General features: G+C 44.3%; 1 protein-coding gene across 1 annotated transcript in view; it reads left to right on the top strand.

Annotated features, from left to right (window-relative positions):
- LOC115172433 (uncharacterized protein C15orf41 homolog) overlaps positions 1-19,622 on the top strand; it is a 47,942-nt gene extending 28,320 nt beyond the window's left edge. Inside the window, exons 7-12 of the mRNA XM_029729872.1 lie at positions 6,411-6,490; positions 6,760-6,809; positions 8,872-8,939; positions 10,767-10,832; positions 11,478-11,583; positions 19,448-19,622. Coding sequence (XP_029585732.1) covers positions 6,411-6,490; positions 6,760-6,809; positions 8,872-8,939; positions 10,767-10,832; positions 11,478-11,583; positions 19,448-19,622 — 545 coding nt within the window. The remainder of the gene's footprint in view (positions 1-6,410; positions 6,491-6,759; positions 6,810-8,871; positions 8,940-10,766; positions 10,833-11,477; positions 11,584-19,447) is intronic.
- Positions 19,623-20,532: the final 910 nt, after the last annotated feature.

Below are 20,532 nucleotides of genomic sequence, written 5' to 3'. Positions count from 1 at the left end.
GAATATATGTACAATCACTACAGCCAGATCAATAGACTTTTAAATTGTTTTCTGTCTTTTCCTTGTTTTGTTTTGCTGGTGGTTTGTCTCCCCTCTCTCCTCCTCCTCTTCCTGCTAAAGGATTAAAGGGAGCATCACTCAGGCAGGACGATAGCGCGGCTATTTGGGGGCGCATGTAAATAAATCAATAGATTCAAAGCAGTTTCATCACGTATTGAATATGATATCAACATCCATAATGTTCCTCGTCTCATGAAGACAGACTGGCTAGAGGGGAGGGGCAGGTAGTACTGAGGAATACTCTCCTTTACTCCTAGAGAGACAACGGCACTATACAGAGAGGACAGTATTGCCATTCTAGGTCCACGTAATCTACAATTGTTCTCAATAATTTTCTTCATAATATCGGGATGCTTTGTGTATTTAGGTAGAATATATAAACCTACATCCATGCACTCTAATCCATAATATGATGAAGACTAGACAGTGTTTGAAGTAAAATGTTGATTGGTCACTTTTCTTTTCTTCTTTTTTTTTAGGCAAGTAAATTCTTATTTTCAATGATGGCTTACCGGGGAACAGTGGGTTACAGTGGGGCAAAAAAGTATTTAGTCAGCCACCAATTGTGCAAGTTCTCCCACTTAAAAAGATGAGAGGCCTGTAATTTTCATCATAGGTACACGTCAGCTATGACAGACAAAATGAGAAAACAAAATCCAGAAAATCACATTGTAGGATTTTTAATGAATTTATTAGCAAATTATGGTGGAAAATAAGTATTTGGTCACCTACAAACAAGCAAGATTTCTGGCTCTCACAGACCTGTAACTTCTTCTTTAAGAGGCTCCTCTGTCCTCCACTCGTTACCTGTATTAATGGCACCTGTTTGAACTTATCAGTATAAAAGACACCTGTCCACAACCTCAAACAGTCACACTCCAAACTCCACTATGGCCAAGACCAAAGAGCTGTCAAAGGACACCAGAAACAAAATTGTAGACCTGCACCAGGCTGGGAAGACTGAATCTGCAATAGGTAAGCAGCTTGGTTTGAAGAAATCAACTGTGGGAGCAATTATTAGGAAATGGAAGACATACAAGACCACTGATAATCTCCCTCGATCTGGGGCTCCACGCAAGATCTCATCCTGTGGGGTCAAAATGATCACAAGAACGGTGAGCAAAAATCCCAGAACCACACGGGGGGACCTAGTGAATGACCTGCAGAGAGCTGGGACCAAAGTAACAAAGCCTACCATCAGTAACGCACTACGCCGCCAGGGACTCAAATCCTGCAGTGCCAGACGTGTCCCCCTGCTTAAGCCAGTACATGTCCAGGCCCGTCTGAAGTTTGCTAGAGAGCATTTGGATGATCCAGAAGAGGATTGGGAGAATGTCATATGGTCAGATGAAACCAAAATATAACTTTTTGGTAAAAACTAAACTTGTTGTGTTTGGAGGACAAAGAATGCTGAGTTGCATCCAAATAACACCATACCTACTGTGAAGCATGGGGGGGGGAAACATCATGCTTTGGGGCTGTTTTTCTGCAAAGGGACCAGGACAACTGATCCGTGTAAAGGAAAGAATGAATGGGGCCATGTATCGTGAGATTTTGAGTGAAAACCTCCTTCCATCAGCAAGGGCATTGAAGATGAAACGTGGCTGGGTCTTTCAGCATGACAATGATCCCAAACACACCGCCCGTGCAACGAAGGAGTGGCTTCGTAAGAAGTATTTCAAGGTCCTGGAGTGGCCTAGCCAGTCTCCAGATCTCAACCCCATAGAAAATATTTGGAGGGAGTTGAAAGTCCGTGTTGCCCAGCGACAGCCCCAAAACATCACTGCTCTAGAGGAGATCCGCATGGAGGAATGGGCCAAAATACCAGCAACAGTGTGTGAAAACCTTGTGAAGACTTACAGAACATGTTTGACCTGTGTCATTGCCAACAAAGGGTATATAACAAAGTATTGAGAAACTTTTGTTATTGACCAAATACTTATTTTCCACCATAATTTGCAAATAAATTCATTAAAAATACTACAATGTGATTTTCTGGATTTTTTTTCTCATTTTGTCTGTCATAGTTGACGTATACCTATGATGAAAATTACAGGCCTCTCTCATCTTTTTAAGTGGGAGAACTTGCACAATTGGTGGCTGACTAAATACTTTTTTGCCCCACTGTAACTGCCTTGTTCAGGGGCAGAACGACAGATTTTTACCTTGTCAGCTCGGGGATTCGAACCAGCAACCTTTCTGGTACTGTCCCAACGCTCTAACCACTAGGCTACCTGCCGCCTCTTAGTTGACCTCATGACTTAAATGTATGGAGGCTTGCCAATGGATAATGATGATGATACTCTTAGCAGTCACTAACTAGGAGATTAGAGAGGGACACTGAGGGATCTCACCCCCCTCCATCTTGTCATCCCTTCTCTCCCTCCATCCCTCTCTCCATTCTCCCCACTGACGTGAGTTGAAGTGCCTCTAGATTTAGATACACTTTTTTGAGGAGGCAATTTTGCTAGCTATTTGACCTTTTCCTTTTTCCCAAGGCCTTCCAGCAGATTAAATTCCTGCTCCATGTTTTCTAACTATGCAATTGGACCGCTGCAAGATTTATTGTCATGTTCGCTCACCAGAGAACCATGTACCAGAGAACCATGTAGGCAAGGTTATGTCGCCTACATTAGATGTTAACATTTCTGAAAAGTGTCCATGGTTTTCAACATATTTCATGTTTCATTGATTTAATTTGTTGATCACAAAATGGATGTGGCTTTAGACCCACTGTTATGATGTTTATGGTTTCTCCCCCATTTGTCACTAAGGCTTCTCTCTCCCTCCTGTTTGCACAAGATATGACCAAGAATGGTGCTGGCGCAAGAATCGCACATTCATACATCCGTTTTGTTTTGAATAATGAGAGCCAGGGCACTTCATTAGCAAGGAGGAAGCAAGAAAAAGAGTAGGAGGTATAGGAGGAGGGGGTGGTGGTTGTGGGCAAGGTAAACAGGCGTGCGGCACCTCACTAGACAAGTATACTAATTACTCCTTTTCATCAGAGGAACTGAAGTCAGCCCCTGCTGCAGTCGTATGGCCTGACCCAGGAAGAGCTCTGTATGGTAGAGCCACCCCAGCCCAACCACACGCACGCTTTCATTTCAGTGCTATCAGGGAAAATCAGGTGGAAGTAGATCAGTTCTGCCCCAGCAACCCCTTCTGGTGCTCTGCTCCTCCTGCGCTGTCGATACCACCCAGCACCATAATACACATAGCAGGAGGAACAACGCACTTTTTCTCTCTCTCCTTCTCTCGTCTTCTTTTTATAAAAGCGGGAGGATACATTTAAAAGGGGTAAATTAGAAAATCAAATGAGGGCTTTAGGTAGCCGTGGAGATTTGCCGAGCTGTCCACCGGTGTCTGGGGCTCATCTATCATGTCCCACAAGTAGTCAATTCCTCCAGTATCTGTAAATGTTTTCAGATATTAGCCAATTTATATGCTCCGAGATTCATCATGGAAAATCAGCTTTAACAGCGCGCATTATCAGGATCCGTCTCTTTCCTGCTCCGTGACGTTTGATGAACGAGTGTCCTTCCGCAGCTCAATGGCTTGTGCATGGGAACGATGAGGGGGTGGTTGGGTTCGGGTGGGGGGATATGCAGGGCTTGGTCCCCTATGAGGAAAAAAAAAAGAACTATGTTTTTTAATTAATAAACAAACTTGCCGAGGAGCTCATCAGTGTCGAGGGCAATAACGACCGCCATCCATTATTGTTTATAACGGTCCTCCCTCAACAAATGTTGCCTTCTAATGAGCTTTTCTATTTTTTTTTTTCATTCGCATAATGACTTTTTCACCCTACTGGAAACAAGGGGGAGAGATGATACAAATTAAATGAGTAAGGAAAGAGAAATCAAGCAAGGTTACTAGTTACGTTCTTGTGGTTACAGCACCGAACTACCTACCTTGTAGCATTGAGCTTTTTGTTTTGTGCGTTGGAAGCTCTACTAAACGGGCTGTTGTAGTGTGTTTCTTTTACGCTAGCTGTTTTCTTTAGCAAATCCCAATGGGAGGTGAAGTGTTTCTTTCTAATGTTCTCCTCCCCACTCCTGCTCCTTAGATGTTGATGATATGATACCTCAGTCAGAATTGATGCCAACATGGGACAATTACAATAAATTCGGTGTATATTTACAAGGTGTAAAGTCATGCTGCAGGCTTTGTTCTCTGCATGTGTGGCTGGAACATTTTGTGTGTGTTGTGTTTGTGATGATCTAGTGTATGTATTTATGTGTGCGTGTCTGTGCGTCTCTCTTTGTGTATGTGTCTCTTTCTATGTGTGGTGGTGCAGCTCTTGGCGGCGTGGTGTGCAGTGCTGTGCGAGGCGGGGGTGTCTTTGAATAAATGTATGCTGATATTCAACGGAGGCTGCAGCGATGCGAGGGAGACGGGGATGCTGGGCTGGGCCCTGTTGTTATTTACTGCCGTGTTTGCGCACGGCGCATGGCGGGCGATTCCTGGCCTGCAAATGGCATTAAGGCCGGCCTGTGATGAATGAGCATTAGGGTAAAGTCATTTTAAAGGCAGCCTGATTTATTAGCGGCCTGGTCTTCCATTTTCATCAGGTCATTGCTTGGCTTGAAACTCCACAATGTCAGCTCCAAGGTCACCCTCTTTATGGCTATTTATAACCCTTTATAACCCTATCTCTCAACAACAAAAAAGACCATGAAAAGAAACAAACACTTATCATTGCTACTCGAAAAAATAGCGAATGAATAACAAGATGGAGGGAAAGGGAGCATGTTAGCGTATTGCTAAACTGTATATGTGTTAGTGTCGTATTACTGTATGTGAGAGACTAGAATGTGGGGATGGGCAACCTCCTATTATGAGTGCTAGTAAGACAAGAGCTTTAGCGGTGGCCGTTTGCCTTCGGGAACGTTTATTACACATGACTGTTTCGCAGAAGCAGCGTCAAATCTATAAAACTACCATTAGGAGAGGGGGGGGGGGATCAATCAAAATGCCATTAAAGTGGAATAACTTGCCAATATTGCTGATGTGGTTGTGGGTCCTTTGATTTTCCTTCAGATTATTAGGCACAGTCGAGTAGTGACTTTGTTAAGAGAAACGAGTGTTGCTGGCGAGTAATATGTCTCTCGGCTTCATAAAGTTTGCTGCCTCATATTTCCCACTGTATTGATTATCCATTATCATTTGTCATGAGGTGTCCTAACTCGAGGGGAAAATATAACCCTCTTTCTTCATTGCCGGCGCTGCCTGCGCGGGAGCAGGGTATGGATCTGCGTGTGAAGGTACCAATCTCTGAGAAAAATGAGCAGAGAAATAAAGCACAGCCCTGAGAGAGAGCGAGAGGGGAAAGGAGAGGGAGTGCTGACTGGGCTTTGTTCTCCCTCCACTCGTTTCTCTTCCAGCACTGGGAAGAGCAGGCGAGGGATCATATTTGTTCTTCCTCTGCCGGGGGTTTGATAGTACACAAGGAGACTAGCATCTATGAAGGAAAGAAGGAGAGAGGGGAGGAGGAGGGAGGTTCTGAGCGTTTTATATGTTCTAGCAAAGATCTCGTCATAATGAATGTTATGGTTTAATAGAGGCTTATATAGTAAGTCAGGTCTTGTAAAACCACAGTCCTTTTAAGTCGATTTTATTTCACTTTACGCTGTTCACTCCTCTTCCTCCCCTTTCTATAAACCCCTCAAATTAGCCTTCCTGTCGTCAGCCCTATCTACCCATCTACCTACACATCTCAGGTAGAGATTCCCTAGCTAGCTGTGTTCTTGGACAGGAACCATTCACGTCTGAAATATGAATAGAAACATTCTCGATATTGTCAGTAATGCAGTGAGTCTGTCACGACCGTATGTATATATCATTAGAATGGCGCGCCTCAACCATTTCGTCACACAATGATACAATCCATTTAATCCCAATCTTTTAAAAAATGATTTAAGGAATTTTTGCTGTTGCAGTAATAGGGAATCAATCCAACGGCTTGCAACTCACTGATTTATAATGTTAGTAGAGCTTGAATGGGGATGAGAGAGGCAAAATAGTCATCATTCATAACGTAGATAAACTACATGGGGCTCCTGTGCTCTGGAGTGAAACTTTTATCTATGGAAAATCTCAATAGGCTCTAAGCAGCCAGGCAGGTCGATGGACTAGGCTAGAAATACTGCAGTAACACGCAGCAGCAGGGTAAATGATGGTAAACCTGACCTTGGCGTTTATCTACTCTGTTGATCCTCCACCTTTTGTATCTTCTCAGTCACTGTTACAATTCATAAAAGGTTTGTGATGTTTGGATTGGGGCATTGTTGGGACTGGGATGACTAACGATAGTTTGTATGCTGGCTTTCTCTCTGTCCTACTCACAGCCTCCAAGCAAGTCCTCAACAACATGCTACGGGAGCCATCTTTGATTCCAGACCAGACTTTAGCCAATCACGTCTACCAGGTATTTGAATTATACGTTTATACTGTAGCAAATAACATCATTCCACACCGTAATTTAATTGTCACTGAAGTAGTGAATGTGTGCTATTTGTTCTAAATGAATCCGTACTGTATCTTTCTCATGGTTAATTTCCTGTAGCAAGTCTTGCGTGTGTGAGTAAAAATTCAGAAATATTAAACGTGATTCCCAATTCTTTTTAACGGGTGTGTTGGCTTCTTTCTTCCTTGCCCCTGCCTGGATGCTGTAATATTTCTTCCCCCTCTTTTCAGTGCACAATAAATGACTGCTGTTATGGACCACTGGTAGACTGCATCAAACAGTATCCTTACCCATAAATGTTAAGCCTGAAATTGACGAGGAGCTATTGAAGGGGATGAGATGTGTCTGGCTTCACCTGACATAAAAGTTCTGCATCAGAGGGGAAGTGTTTCATCCTGACTCGCCACCGTCCCCGTTGCAGGGGTGGAGGAGAGGAGGAGGAGAGGTGGAGGCTGATGTAAATGCATCTCTCTTGTTCACAGAGTGAATCAGGCCCAATGTTCTATGCCACAGGAAGGGGGTAGGCATGTGTATTCACAGCCATTTTCTATTTACTTCCTGTTGGTTAAGTGGCTCTTGAAGTGTGACAACTCCAATAGAACAAATGTGCCAGGAAAGGGGATACTGTTTTTTTTTAAGTCGAGAAATTAAGCAAAGTTGGAGTTGTTTTGGGCCCCTGAAAATAATTGTATGAGTTATCAGCAAGAGTACATTGAATGTGGTTTAGGCAAATATGACTTTCTACCATTAGAAAGGTGTCTTCTACTGCCATTATGCTACATTGACCTTTTCCCTGTTTGCCTGTTCACCTGCCTGCTCAGTAAAGAGAGCAGTCCGAGTTATCAGCACCATGGAGAGTTCTTGGCATGTCACTGCCACATGAAATATAGCCCTCCTAGCTACTACCTCTCTCTCTCTCTCTCTCTCTCTCTCTGTCTTATTCTATCACACTCTTGTTCATTCTCTCTCTTTTTCTCACTTGATCATCCTCCCTCCCTCCCTCCCTATCAGTGCAGCAGTGCAGGCCCAGTGATCAGAGAGTGGGAGATGGGCAGTCATGGGCTGTCAATGCCAGGTCACCACCACCACTACCTCCTCTCTCTTTCCCTGTCTCCCAGATAGGAAGGTGTGGGTTGGGGCAGCAAGAGGGCGCAATGGGGGGGTCTATTTGAATATTTAGGGGCAAGCAGCTGGGGACTGCTATGTTTGCGGGGGGCAAGGATCGGGGTGCGGTGTGGCGGGGGCTTGTTCTCTGTTCAGGGGCGGTCAACCCTGTCCCATCCTGCCCTCCGTCCTCATCCCCCCTCTTCACCTTCCTTTCACCCTCCTCCCTCCAGCGTCAACTCACATTCACTCACTCCACCATGGCCAGTTCATGATAACCGCCCCACTCCTATGTGCTTTTGGAACGGCTCCATGTGGACATCAGAAGATTGGCTCTGCTGCGTGTGTCACTCAGGGTATGCATGTATTAATCGCCTGTGTGTGTGTGTGTGTGTGTGTGTGTGTGTGTGTGTGTGTGTGTGTGTGTGTGTGTGTGTGTGTGTGTGTGTGTGTGGGGCGGTGTAATGCCTGAAGGAGTTTTAGCATTTTGCCAAAAAAGCTAATTATGCATATATCTGCCCCTTCATGAATGCAGAATGCTTTCCACAGTTTCCCTTGATTCACAATGGCATTTATTCTAAAGGCACATTTATTGTTTTGTTTTTGATTATTTATTTTTTATGAGCAGTACGGTCCAGAGGCTGTATGCGTTTTGCCAAATTGGCATTTGCTCAACATTTTTGAGTTTTTGTAATCTGCAGATTTGTTGTTCCAAGTTGAATTTTGATGTATGGCCATAAAACCCCTGCTCAGATTATGTTGGGTAGGGGCATATGATACGCATATACAGCACATAGCTTAGCATGAGAGCTTAGTAGCTGTCTCATCTGATGTCAGGTTGATGGGTAACTTCAGTCCCTGTACTAGCACATACGCACACCCTTACATACTCTTAATTCACGCACACTCTCACGTTGTTGCCACAGCAACCCTTTTAAGGGAGGCTTGCCGTTTCCATAGTAACCCACCTCCCAGGGGGAAAAAATAAGTATTTTTGCAGTGGAATTTAATTTGATGGATTTGTAGGGAAACTGTTATTCACTCTCGAATGCAGTTGGACTTATCATTAATGAGTGGTAAATGTTGTGCCATTACAATGTGTTTTCAGGCTGTGAGTCACAACCAGTATGTGCTAGATTTGATCTAGACTCTCGAGAGACGTCAGTGTTTATCCTTTGAAAAGTGAATAAAAGTGACTGAGTGCTGGTGGGTGTATGTCCTTAACCATTCACCCCTAGTGCTATTGGCCAGGAGGCCGAGGTGCTCCTACGTGACAAACTGAAGGAGAGAAACCTGTCCTTCTTAGGTAAGACTACAGCTCTCTCTCACCCACCACAACAGTTAGCTAAAGTCATCTGGCCATGCGTTCTGTTTTTTCACAGGAGGAGAGTTTAAAAAGGAAACGTGGACATGATTGATGTAGTGGGTGTTATCTCCCATTGATTTACTAACAACCAGGACCTGGGTTATCTAATACCCTGTATGTTTAATTCATGCGCTAGCCCAGTATGAATATTTGATGAAATAAGAGCTTCAAAGATACTGACCTAATGTTTGATACTCAGGTTTCCCTACTCAAATTGTTTCATTTAGAACATTTTAGAAAATGCTCAGTTTCTGCCCAGATGTATTTTACGCCTCCTCCTGAATGGGGTGGAGAGACATGAAGTAGTATCTGTACCTTTTAATATTAATGCTGTTTAAGTGTTCATCTTCACTGTTATAGTCTCATGAATAGATTATTATACAACACAACCCACATAGCTGAATTCACGTTGAATAACATGTTTCTGAGTCCGGACGAAATACTCATGTAATGCAAGTATCCAAACAAATGCCCTGGTTTTAATGTTGTATTAGCTATCAGGCTTGGTCTGTTTTTAGCCGTAATCACACGGTTGACCATAACAATAGGTAATTTCCCCTCAAGCAACACTAGAGGCTTTTCAAATGTGTTTTCTACTTTATTGTGGCCTTCCCTCCCATCCACTATTGTCTTGTCCAGAGAGTCTAGGTTAAGGTAGTGAGTGTCCAGGTGTGAAATTGTTGGAGGGAAATTTCCCCCATCCACTCCCCTCGGTCAGATGAGTGATGAAGGGGGAAAAAAGTAATTCCCTCTGTCATTAAGACAATATCATTTATTTGGGCCTGGAGTGTTGACCTTCCTCCAGGCCTGCGTGGATGACTGTTCTAAAACTGTCACGAGTTTAGGGGCCTCAGCATGGCGTTAGGGGCCACAGAGGCAGCCCTGCCTCACGACACCTAGCCTGATAAATGGATTGGAAATAAGCTCCCCTACAGTAGGGACGGGCCATTCATTTTAATCAAAGGTGATGTAAAAAGGTGATTGGCGCTGCATGACAATGTCAACAGCCCTGTAGGTGTTAGGAGAGAGACCAAACAGCCCGTCCACCACCACTATGGGCCTCTGGCTGTAGGCTGCCTGCCACAGACCTTCGCCTCTCCTCTCTCAACCCTCCACCCTGACACCACTCTCCGCTCTGTCCCCCTTTCTGGCCCATTAGTCGAGCTTGGCTGGTGACGAAGAGGCAGGCCCCCGGAATTGAATGACCTGGTCAGCCTGAGTTTTAAATCAGGTGTTGGGCGGATAATGGGTGAAGCGCGCCAGGAGTCAAGGACAATGGCTGCGGCCCGTGCAGGAAGGGGTCAGGCTCACAGCGGCTATAATGCCAAGTCTCTGTCCCTTTCTTTATGCTTTATGACGCTCCACCATCCCATCTACTCCTGCTGCTAGTGGAGCTGTGGAGAGGAGTAACTACCAGGCTTTATACATTTTGTGCAGTGGCAGTACAAGTGTCAGATATAGCTAATGGTTTCTCTGTTTTCTGCTGTCCTCGGCTGTGTCTTGGTGCTTCTGCAACACTGAGCTTTTGTTATCATTGTGCTGCAGTGGTAAAGAAAGGCATCTTGGGTAAAATATGCTGGTTGGTGTGAAAGACCTACTGGATTTCTGAAAGGTCAATCTAGGGAGATAGAAACCAAGCCAATGCTTTTGAATGTTGCACTGTATCACTGCATGCTGTCACCAAATAAGTGTCAGCTTTTCTTTAGGTCTTTCAGGTCTATAATATGAGGAAATGTCAAAATGCTAAAATGACTGTGATTTCTGCAGATGAAAACCAACTGCGAACCAAAGGTTATGACAAGACGCCTGACATTATTCTGGAGGTGCCAATCGGTACGTATTTATTTACACAATAAATGTCAGTGGTTTTATTTCATTTTCACTTGTAACTGCTATGGTCAGTTAGCTAAAATAGCTAGCCTTTACAGCTCTTTTGGATATGATTACAAGTGTCAAGTCATTGTCATAACAATACACATTCCCCTTCTATGCTAGTTGATATCACTGAAAAGCTTCAAAGTCTATTTAGCAAGAAAATGTCACATGTCCCCATCCAAATGCTAGTTCTTTGGCTTGCTTGATTATACTGGCTGATTATAGCTGCATATAATATGATCATAGTTTATACAATCCACTTGTGTTTTTTTATTATAGTGGGTGGATAGACATTCTAAAGGACTGTTCTCATTTGGAAAACATCTTAGGCCTGAATGTAAATGCAGGGTTAGACCAGGGTAAATGCACATTTTTCATATTATAATTTTTTCTTTCTTTTAAAGTCATTTAGCGGACGCTCTTATCCAGAGCGACTTACAGTAGTGAGTGCATACATTTCATTTCATGCATTTTTTTTTTTTGTACTGGCCCCCCCGTGGGAATCGAACCCACAACCCTGGCGTTGCACACACACCATGCTCTACCAACTGAGCCACAGGGAAGGCTGCACAGATCTATCACCTTTGTGTTTTCTTGTTTCAGCTGTGGAAGGCCATATTGTCCACTGGATTGAGAGCAAGGCCTCGTTTGGGGACGACCACAGCCATCGCACCTACCTGAACGAGCAGTTCTGGAGCTACTGGAACAGGTACGTCTTCTCGTTGATTCCCACACTGCATGCCAAAACCACCCAAACCTACACTATACTATGCTTGCAGTACACTTTCTAACATCTCCCAATCAAACCCCTTTTCACATCATTAGCCGCTCCCACCTTTTTTTGTCTTTTGAAGGTAGGTCACGCATAGGTCATATAGCTGTGTGTAAAACAACTTCTTTCAAATGCAGGTCATATCCACTCCAAACATCCCCACAGTGTAACATTACCCACTTCCTCCAGAAAAGGGTCACTGCATGGACGTACTAAATTACAACACTGGTCACTTCCATTAAGAAACCTCTCTGGGGCTGGATTGTTTTCCAGAGTACACAACACATTGTTTGAAGGGAAACGCGGTGAAACGGAAGGGTGATTAATCCCTTCCATTCTGTTGTCATGAGAACCCCTGGACAGGAACGAGGGAGGGGGGGCTGGAGAGTCCCACCCCGGGGACGAACGGAGGCGTGCTGCCGGCCTCGTGTAGAGGCCCCTTAGTCATGCGTACAACACAGGACCTCTTGTCATTGTCTCTGAGTAGTACTCACACTCCAGGCATCTGCCAGGGAGTCTCAGAGAGGCAAGCCAGACCCACGACGTCTCCCTTGAGGAGTTAACAAAGTTTTGTTTGAAAACAAACTGTAGCGACAGTGGAGGGGAAGTGAGGTATGAGGGGTTGTAAACAACCGTTATGTGAATTCCGCTTTCTCAGAAGATAAGTATTTTTTTTTTCTGTACAGCAAATTTACAAATAGTGCTCAAGTAGAAATCTGTAGTCCTTGGGTTGTACTGGTGAAATGATCTATGATGTGTACTAGAGCATCATTCACACCGTTGTGGCTCAAATAAACCCATATCGTCCCTTTGAGCACCCAGACCGCCTGCCTGCCTGGCCAGCAGGGCTTCTCTTACTCACTCACCGTGTTGACGGCTTCCATAGTGCCAGGCGCTATGGAGACCTCACCTTACAGGTTTAGTAACCAAGTGACCGACACAACAACCCAAGTGTGTTTTGTGTCAGGGCGTGGCGGAATAGAATTGAGGGGCGAAAGCGCTCGCGCGTGGCCTATCCCTCCTTGCCTCAACCATGGCTTCCAAATGCACCGAGCCTGAAAGGTCACACCCAGCGCTCCCCCCCCCCCCCCCCCCGTCACAACTTGGCCACTACAGCCCCAACCCTGGCCCCACTCAGCTGTGACGCGGCCCGCTGACACATAGTGATATGATGGCCAGTGCCGGAAGGTTCCAGCCACCCCATGCTGTGTCCAGAGACCAGGCTGTGTGGAGAGGCTGCAGCAGAGAGAACAGCCTTAGTTTGTTTGGTTGACTGATAGTTGTCACTTTGTCTAAAAGGTCATAATGGCGAAGTAATATGATTTAATCCGTTTGCCTGCAGTGTGATAATGAACGTTATAATTGACAGCAATTTGTCAGTCTCGTATGTCACAAATATAATTACTTGGATTCTTTTGATGATATTACCAATATTTATATTAAAACATAAATGAGGAAACTGAGGTGGAATAGTTTTACAGCAGGCGAGCGTTAAGCATGTTTATAGACAAATGACTTCCTGATTGACTTAACAGATGCCATCTAACCAAACATCTGCCTTCCAGGGAGGATGATTCAACAATATACTGAGCAGTGAAATGAAAGCGACTAGCAGGATGCCAAGGTCATAATCAACAATGTGTTTTATTTTCTCAGTCTAATATAGTTTTATTTGGAAATGGCATGCTTCCCAAAGGCAGGGGGGATAGAAATGCTCTGAGCTCTGTGGCATTTGATAATGTTGGCGACCCCAAGAACCCAGTGTCACTGGAGTGTGACACTCGAAGGACCATCTTTGATGGCTGCCATTTTTAGTGGGCCTCATTAAAGCCCCTTTAAGAAAGTTGTTGACCAGAAAAAAAGTTTGGCCCGGGTTCCAGAACATTCCTAGACCATGAGGGGATGAATGGCGTTTTAATGAGAAAACACTTGAATGAAAACTGTCTCAGTCAATCAAATCTGACATGATATACGAGTCAAAGTTTGAGAGACGGGTCTTTTATTCCTATTAGGTCCTATGATTAGTACCACAGGCAGCACGACACGGCAGCAATAACAGCAGACGACTGAGACTTTGCCTCTGTGCCCAGCCCAAGTACATGTAGTCTAGTCTGTTATTGTTATATTGAGAGGACAATAGCACTTATCCATCTTTTTTGATTTCTTTTTGATTTCACCTTTATTTAACTAGGCAACTCAGTTAAGAACAAATTCTTATTTTCAATGACAGCCTACCCCGGCCAAACCCTAACCCGGACGACGCTGTGCCAATTGTGCGTCGCCCTATGGGACTCCCGATCACGGCCGGTTGTGATGCGTCTACCTGCTTCAACAGAAGCTCTTGGTATTAAACTAGAGTTATGGAATACAAACAGATAAACTGATTGGAAGATGGCATCTCTAAGCCTAAGAACCTAAGATATCTGTCCATTCCTGCCTTCATTGGTATTCAGTGCAGTGGCCTTGTCGGGGTGCGTTAAGGAACTGACAGTGTAGATCCCATCATGTCAGCCAACAGCCTGGTCAGATAAATGCTGCCGTGTCAAAAAAATGTCAGTTTCTTCAGACCCCACCTTTCCCAGCACCCTTGTAATTTTTAATTGACATTTACTGCTGACATTTTGAATGCGTTCCCTGGTGTTGTTAGGCCTGCATGGCAGAGTCTGAGAGGCATGAGCTACCCCTGCACTTAGTGTGTGTGTCGAAGGGAGGAAGGCAATGAATTTTGGGTCACTGCATTGTTTGCAGTCACAACCATGTCAGGCCAGAGAGCGAGAGAGCGAACAAGAGAAGGGGAGCGAGGGAGGGAGAGAGAATGATGGGGTGACATCATCCTCCCTTCTCTTCTCATTAGCGGTATCATTTCATGTGACGGGTCCTGGAGGGCTGAGGGCCTTTGTGTTTGTCCATTCCTTCATTCACCCATTCTTCAAAGACAGGTTCCAGTGGAGGCAGTCCCAGCCCTTTGGTTTCCCTTCTACATGACCTTGTAATACCACCGCCACATTGTGGAATGACTTCACTACTCCTGACTGACGTTTCCAGTGATTTGCTTATTTTTTCATGTATTTCCCTCCCTGCCTTTTAACCGAACTTCAGCACACAGGGCTCGCTTTAATTGTTCTTTGTTTGCCCTCCAGCCTTAAAAAGTGAGCAACGGCTGTGTATTTCCTCGAAACGAAACGAAAACACAACATAACTAATTTTCCCTCCAAAGCCCTCACCAACAGCATTCATCATCCAAACAATAGTCTTGCCAACACACTAACCTCATAATAAACCCCTCTTCAGCGGAGTGAAGGGTAATGACGCTGAGCCTCGCTATGAGGCTCCGCGAGACGAACGAAGGAAGAAACTGCGAATAAAAAAGCACTAGCATGTTCAGGCCCAGTGCCTGGATGAGATGGCACGGCATCGCCACGGCAGCCATTGGTCTCCTCTACCCATCAATCTTTTGCTGCTGGCGTTCCAGACTCCGAGCCAGGCAGAGAGAGAGAGAGAGACAGAGGCAGCCTACTGAATGGGCAAATAATTGAGTTATCAATCTCCCCCAACTATCAGAGTTGCATAAAAATTATTCACCTGCCATTGAATATTACACAAATAATGAGCCTCCTGTGTGTTTTAGGAGAAGTGGGTAAGGTTTCCCAAGGAACTGCCCCCGTCGTTCCTCGATGATAATGTAAATCAATTATTGGCAAAGGTATCCTAATAAATGCTGGGTGGTGGGGATGTCTCTGTTGTGTAGTCAATGTGTTTGTTCTAGACGTATAGTCATTTATTATGCAGACGTTGGTTGGCAATTAGCCTTTGTTTGTGTATCTGAATGTGCTCTGGCGGTTTGTCATGATTTACAATGTTGTATGATACGGGTTGTAATGGTTTTGTTTGACTCATTGATTTAGGCTTGTGCCATCTTGTTGGGTCTCCTGAATGAATGATGTGTGTATCGTGTCTTTGAGAGGGGACAGGGCTGAGTGGTGAATGTCCGTCTGGGATGCCAGTCTCTCCTCTGATCTGGCTATTGGTGTTACTTAAAAGCAGCATTTCTGACGGGGGGATACAAAGTGCTGATACACGTTTTCCCTCCATCTATCTGACGCTTGATGTCCAAATATTCTTTAGGCCTGTCTGTTTAATGACCACAGTGAAATCAGGATCGCCAAGTTCACATTTTTCAATCATTTCCCAGACACTCAAGTAAATCATAATGTAGCCCGGGTTTTACCAACACATCTCACTTTATCTCTAAATGATAATGCATCGGCTAAACAAACCCCCAAAATCTCATTCTCCACAACAAAAGCCTTTTTCAGTCATTGTGATATGATATTGGTACAGATTAAAAGGGCAAGTGTAGAGCTAAATAATTAGATTCCGGCTTCACCCCCCCCCCCACCACCACCACCACCACCACCACCACACCATACAGGACGATGAACGGTCTTTGTGGAAATGAGCGTGATCGCCAGCCCACTCTCTCGCTTCTACCCAAAGTTAATCAGCTGTGCAATTCGTAAACTGCAAATGTGTCAGAGTTGAAAATGTTAGAGCTCCTAATGGAGGCTTGAAAAGGTTACATCTGATAAAAAGCTGTCAGACTTCCACAAAAATGATTTATGGCATTATAATGGGACAATATGGCTCATTTCTCCCTCATATGAAATAGGGGTTAAGACTTTTGGGTTTGCCATATACATCATCACGTTGACCACTTGCGTGTTGTTGACGGAGATTAACGCACTCTCTCACAGTAATATTTTCTTCCTTCCGCTTTGTTCTAATGATGTGATACTGTTTCATATTATGATATTGTTATTGCCATAACATGTCTACAGATTCCGCGTAGTTTTCAAAGCACATGTCAATGCTCATTCTTAAAGATCCACTATGCAGAAATGTCTCCACCGTTTCCTGGTTGCTAAAATTCTAATAGATCACCTAATTTCAGTTTGTGACAAAACAAGCAAGTATAGTGTAGAGAATCATTGTACCATCTAAACCGCTGGGAAATATATTTTCCTTAACCACAAATATAGTATTTTCAGCTGTTTGAAGCTGGTGTACAAAGCCGAAAGTAAAAGATCAAAAATGAAACTTAAAAATGGAAAGCATAGAAATAGCACACATAGAACAGATCTACTGCTTCTTAGATTTGCTTTCACTGCCAATGACAGATCTTTCCTCCATAAATGAACAGAATGTGGTAAATCTGCTCCGTGACACCTTGACTAACGAACAGATAGAGAGCTGTTTTATGTTCTATTTTATATTAGTTGACACAGCTGCAATCGGACATCTTGATTAATTTCGGAACTTTTCCCAATTATTTCAGACACAACGGTGTGCTACGGTTTTTACAGCAGAAATTGCATGATAATTCTGTTATAGTCTTAGCATGGTCAATCTGATAGCCCTGACATCAAATTAAAATTGAAATGTAAGATATTGCTATAATGTATTCATTTTTAATGGATATGTCCATCATTTTGTGGTACATCCTAAAGCAGCAAGGCCAGGAATGTCTAATTAATAAATTGTAATGACTTGCTCTCTTGTGGACAGGCCTTGTTGCGTTCAGTTGATTATGTATTTGTCTCTATAGGAAAGTGTTATGGTTGGACACTGTATGAGATACAGGATAAGGTATGTTTGGTTTGGAGAGTATCCTTTGTGCATTTGTGTGTACAATACACAGTGTACCGTGTGTGTGTGTGTGTGTAGGCAGTTTATGGGTAAATGGGAGTGTGCTTTTGGCCCAGTGGCAGAAGCAAAGTGGGGCCGTCATAGAGCCAGAGCAGATAGAGGTTGTCACCTGAGTGGGGGCCACAGCAGCCAGCGCTGATCCGATGAGGACAGACATTACAGGGCCGTCCTCAGGAACAGGGCCTCGTGCCTCTGGGGTGACAGGGACAAGACCTGTGTCGTGCCACACTGCGCCTCGCCACCTCACCTCGCCACGAGAAACATGTGCAAAGAGGACAATAGGCACCGTTGGGCCATTCCAAGACTGTGGCGATAGTGATGTTGATTTACAGTGTAGTGGTTCCTTTCTGACAAGGACTCCTGTAATTTTCAGCGGCGATAGTCCTACGTTGAGGACACACTGAAGTGATTGTGTTACTTCTATAAGGACAATGTTTTTATACAAAGTCCAGGTGTGGATGAGTTAATTTGACCCATTCACTGTGAAAGCGTTGACATCAGCCTTTCTGGGTAGAAGTGTCCGTAGTCCTCCCGACATCGTCTTATCCTCCCATTCATAATGCTGTGGATACCCCATGTGGAGTTGGACCGTGCTCCATTTTATTGTTTCCTTTGTTACAACATCCTCTTGGAGAATATACCACAGCTAGAAAAACAAGTCCACAATGGAGGTCCCCCGGGGCTTCCAGAGAGAGTGTCTTTCGGGGCCCAGCTGTAACACATCACACCGAGCTGGAAAGCTACATCGACTCCTGTATAACACGAGCAACTCCGAAATACTAATGGCAAATGACAAGTAGGCTTGATGCTTTAAGGATTTCATGCTTTTAAGGATGCACATTTGGGTGCATTGTTTAAGGCGTCTGGGGTGTAATCCTCAACACTTCAGGTCCCCAGCAGCCTCGGGATTTAAGCGCTCGGCGTTAAGCCTCCATGTCACCTATTTATTTGACTGGGTTTGTCTCTGCCTGCCTGCGCATTATCCAAATTTGTCGTTTAACGTTGAGGGCGGCTGCGAGTGGCTTTGACACGGCGGGCGGTGTGTAGAAACGAGGAGCGGGACACAAAGAGGCACCCCAGCGTTAGGGGGATATCCCCAGCCTTGCCGTATGACAGTTAGTTTAAGACGGAAAAGAAAGCTTTAAGTAAATGGAAGAGGCAACATGAGCAACGAGCCTCGTGCCTCACCAACAGATTTCTGTTTGCTTGCGGAACTTTTCTCTCTCTCTGAAAATGAACGAACATTTTTTTTGTCAGCCTTTAAGATTTATGTCATCAAGACATGTAGAGCCACGCGTGTTATTTAACAAAAAAAAATATTTGTATTTTTCTTCTTTTTTTTTCTATGGTTGACCTTCCGGGTTTCATTCCAGGCAGAAGTCAGCAGCATTTGTCATCCCTGTGAGATCCTGTCTAGGGGGCGCAGCACAGAGAGGAGTGGGCCTGGATTAGAATGGCTTTTTGTAAAACCCAATTATACAGGAGAATTCTGATGGCTGGAATGGTTTTGAGCAGACGCGGGCCCCTGACCCCCCAAAGACATTGGGGCCCGGCCGTGTTAGAACCGACGTGACGGGAGACGTTCACTGTTATTTTCCTGACACAAAGATTGCCTTGTGAAAAATGGTGTGTGCACGCCGAGCAGAACGACCTCTCAATCCACTGTATATCACACCACACACAGGCCAGTGCACACACATTGCACACGTTGCTGTCGGAAATGTCTGCATGTATAGAAAGCTACAAAGAGATGGCTGAAGATAGTAGGATAATTATGGGTGTGTGGGCTGGGTGTTGTCTTATGAAGGCTGTGCTATTCTAGCATGCTGACTCAAGCCATTGTAGGGAACGGCAAGGATGGCTTGAATACATTTTTATATACACACACATACTGTTAGGAGAGGGTTGTTATAATGTAATGTATTTCTAAGGGCCCTCAGATAAAACCCCTGTAAGTGTTTTATTTTATGTAGCTCCACAGTGGGCTTTAATAGCAGCCCAAAGTCAGAAACTTTGAAACGGCTTAATTGTGGGGCTAAGGGTGCAGAGCAGGGCAGAAAAGGCAAAACCAGCTATATCCCTCTATTGTACACAGAGGGCTAAGGAGAGCGCTGGACCATGAGCCTCATGGCTGTCAAGAGGAAATGAAGGAGGCGGAAAGAAGGGGATCCATACCCTGCCTGCTCCACGGTCTCCGCCACGGCATGGCTTTACAGCTAAAATATGCCCAATTGAACGGAAACAATCTGGGCTTTTGTTTTTCTATCTAGCAACATCTCTCTCTCTCTCTCTCTCTCTCTCTCTCTCTCTCTCTCTCTCTCTCTCTCTCTCTCTCTCTCTCTCTCTCTCTCTCTCTCTCTCTCTCTCTCTCTCTCTCTCTCTCTCTCTCTCTCTCTCTCTCTCTCTCTCTCTCTCTCTCTCTCTCTCTCTCTCTCTCTCTCTCTCTCTCTCTCTCTCTCTCCGGTTGAAATTGAGAGAAGAGAAATGCATATTTTAGTTCTGGTTGTGCTAGCTTCAAGACATTTCAAGTGTTTAACAGCTTTTTGGGGAGGATTGCCTTTCCCCTGGTATTTTTGATATTCATAGCCACTTGCATGGAAGTCTGATTTTACAGTATAAAGAATGGTAATAAAGTAGTGATGGTAAAGTTCATCTTCATTTTCACATAATTTCTTGATATATTCATCTTTGGCCTTATATTTATATATTAATCTGATAGGGACAGACTACTAAATGCAAGTATTTACATTAGTTTGAATCCCCCAAAAATGCATGTGTTGAATAAATGTGATTATCTAGAGAACATAGATGTTTTTTAAATAGCAACTCTAACACAGTTGTCACTCATAGTGTGGTGTGATGCTGTGAGCTGGTGATTAGTTCTTTATAGATAACCCACATAACTGCTTCCTCTTTCTAGACCCACTGTACCTCGCTCAACCCTGTACTTTTTCTGCTGTTTATTTCCCTTAACCCAGAGAGGGGTGTTCTGGGCACCCGTGCCGTACATTTTCCCAGTTCTACATCTTGACATTGTAATCAAGGACCAGATAAATTACGCTATAGACCGTTTTTTTTTTCCTAATCTGGAACAAATTTAGTACACAGTGGAACAATGTCGTACGTACCACTCTGCCGTGTCCGCCCACACACTACACTGTGTAATAATTCAGCTTGTGA

This window comes from Salmo trutta, chromosome 33 (genome assembly GCF_901001165.1).
Source record: "Salmo trutta chromosome 33, fSalTru1.1, whole genome shotgun sequence".
Classification (NCBI taxonomy): domain Eukaryota; kingdom Metazoa; phylum Chordata; class Actinopteri; order Salmoniformes; family Salmonidae; genus Salmo; species Salmo trutta.
This window is presented reverse-complemented; position numbering and strand designations above follow the sequence as displayed.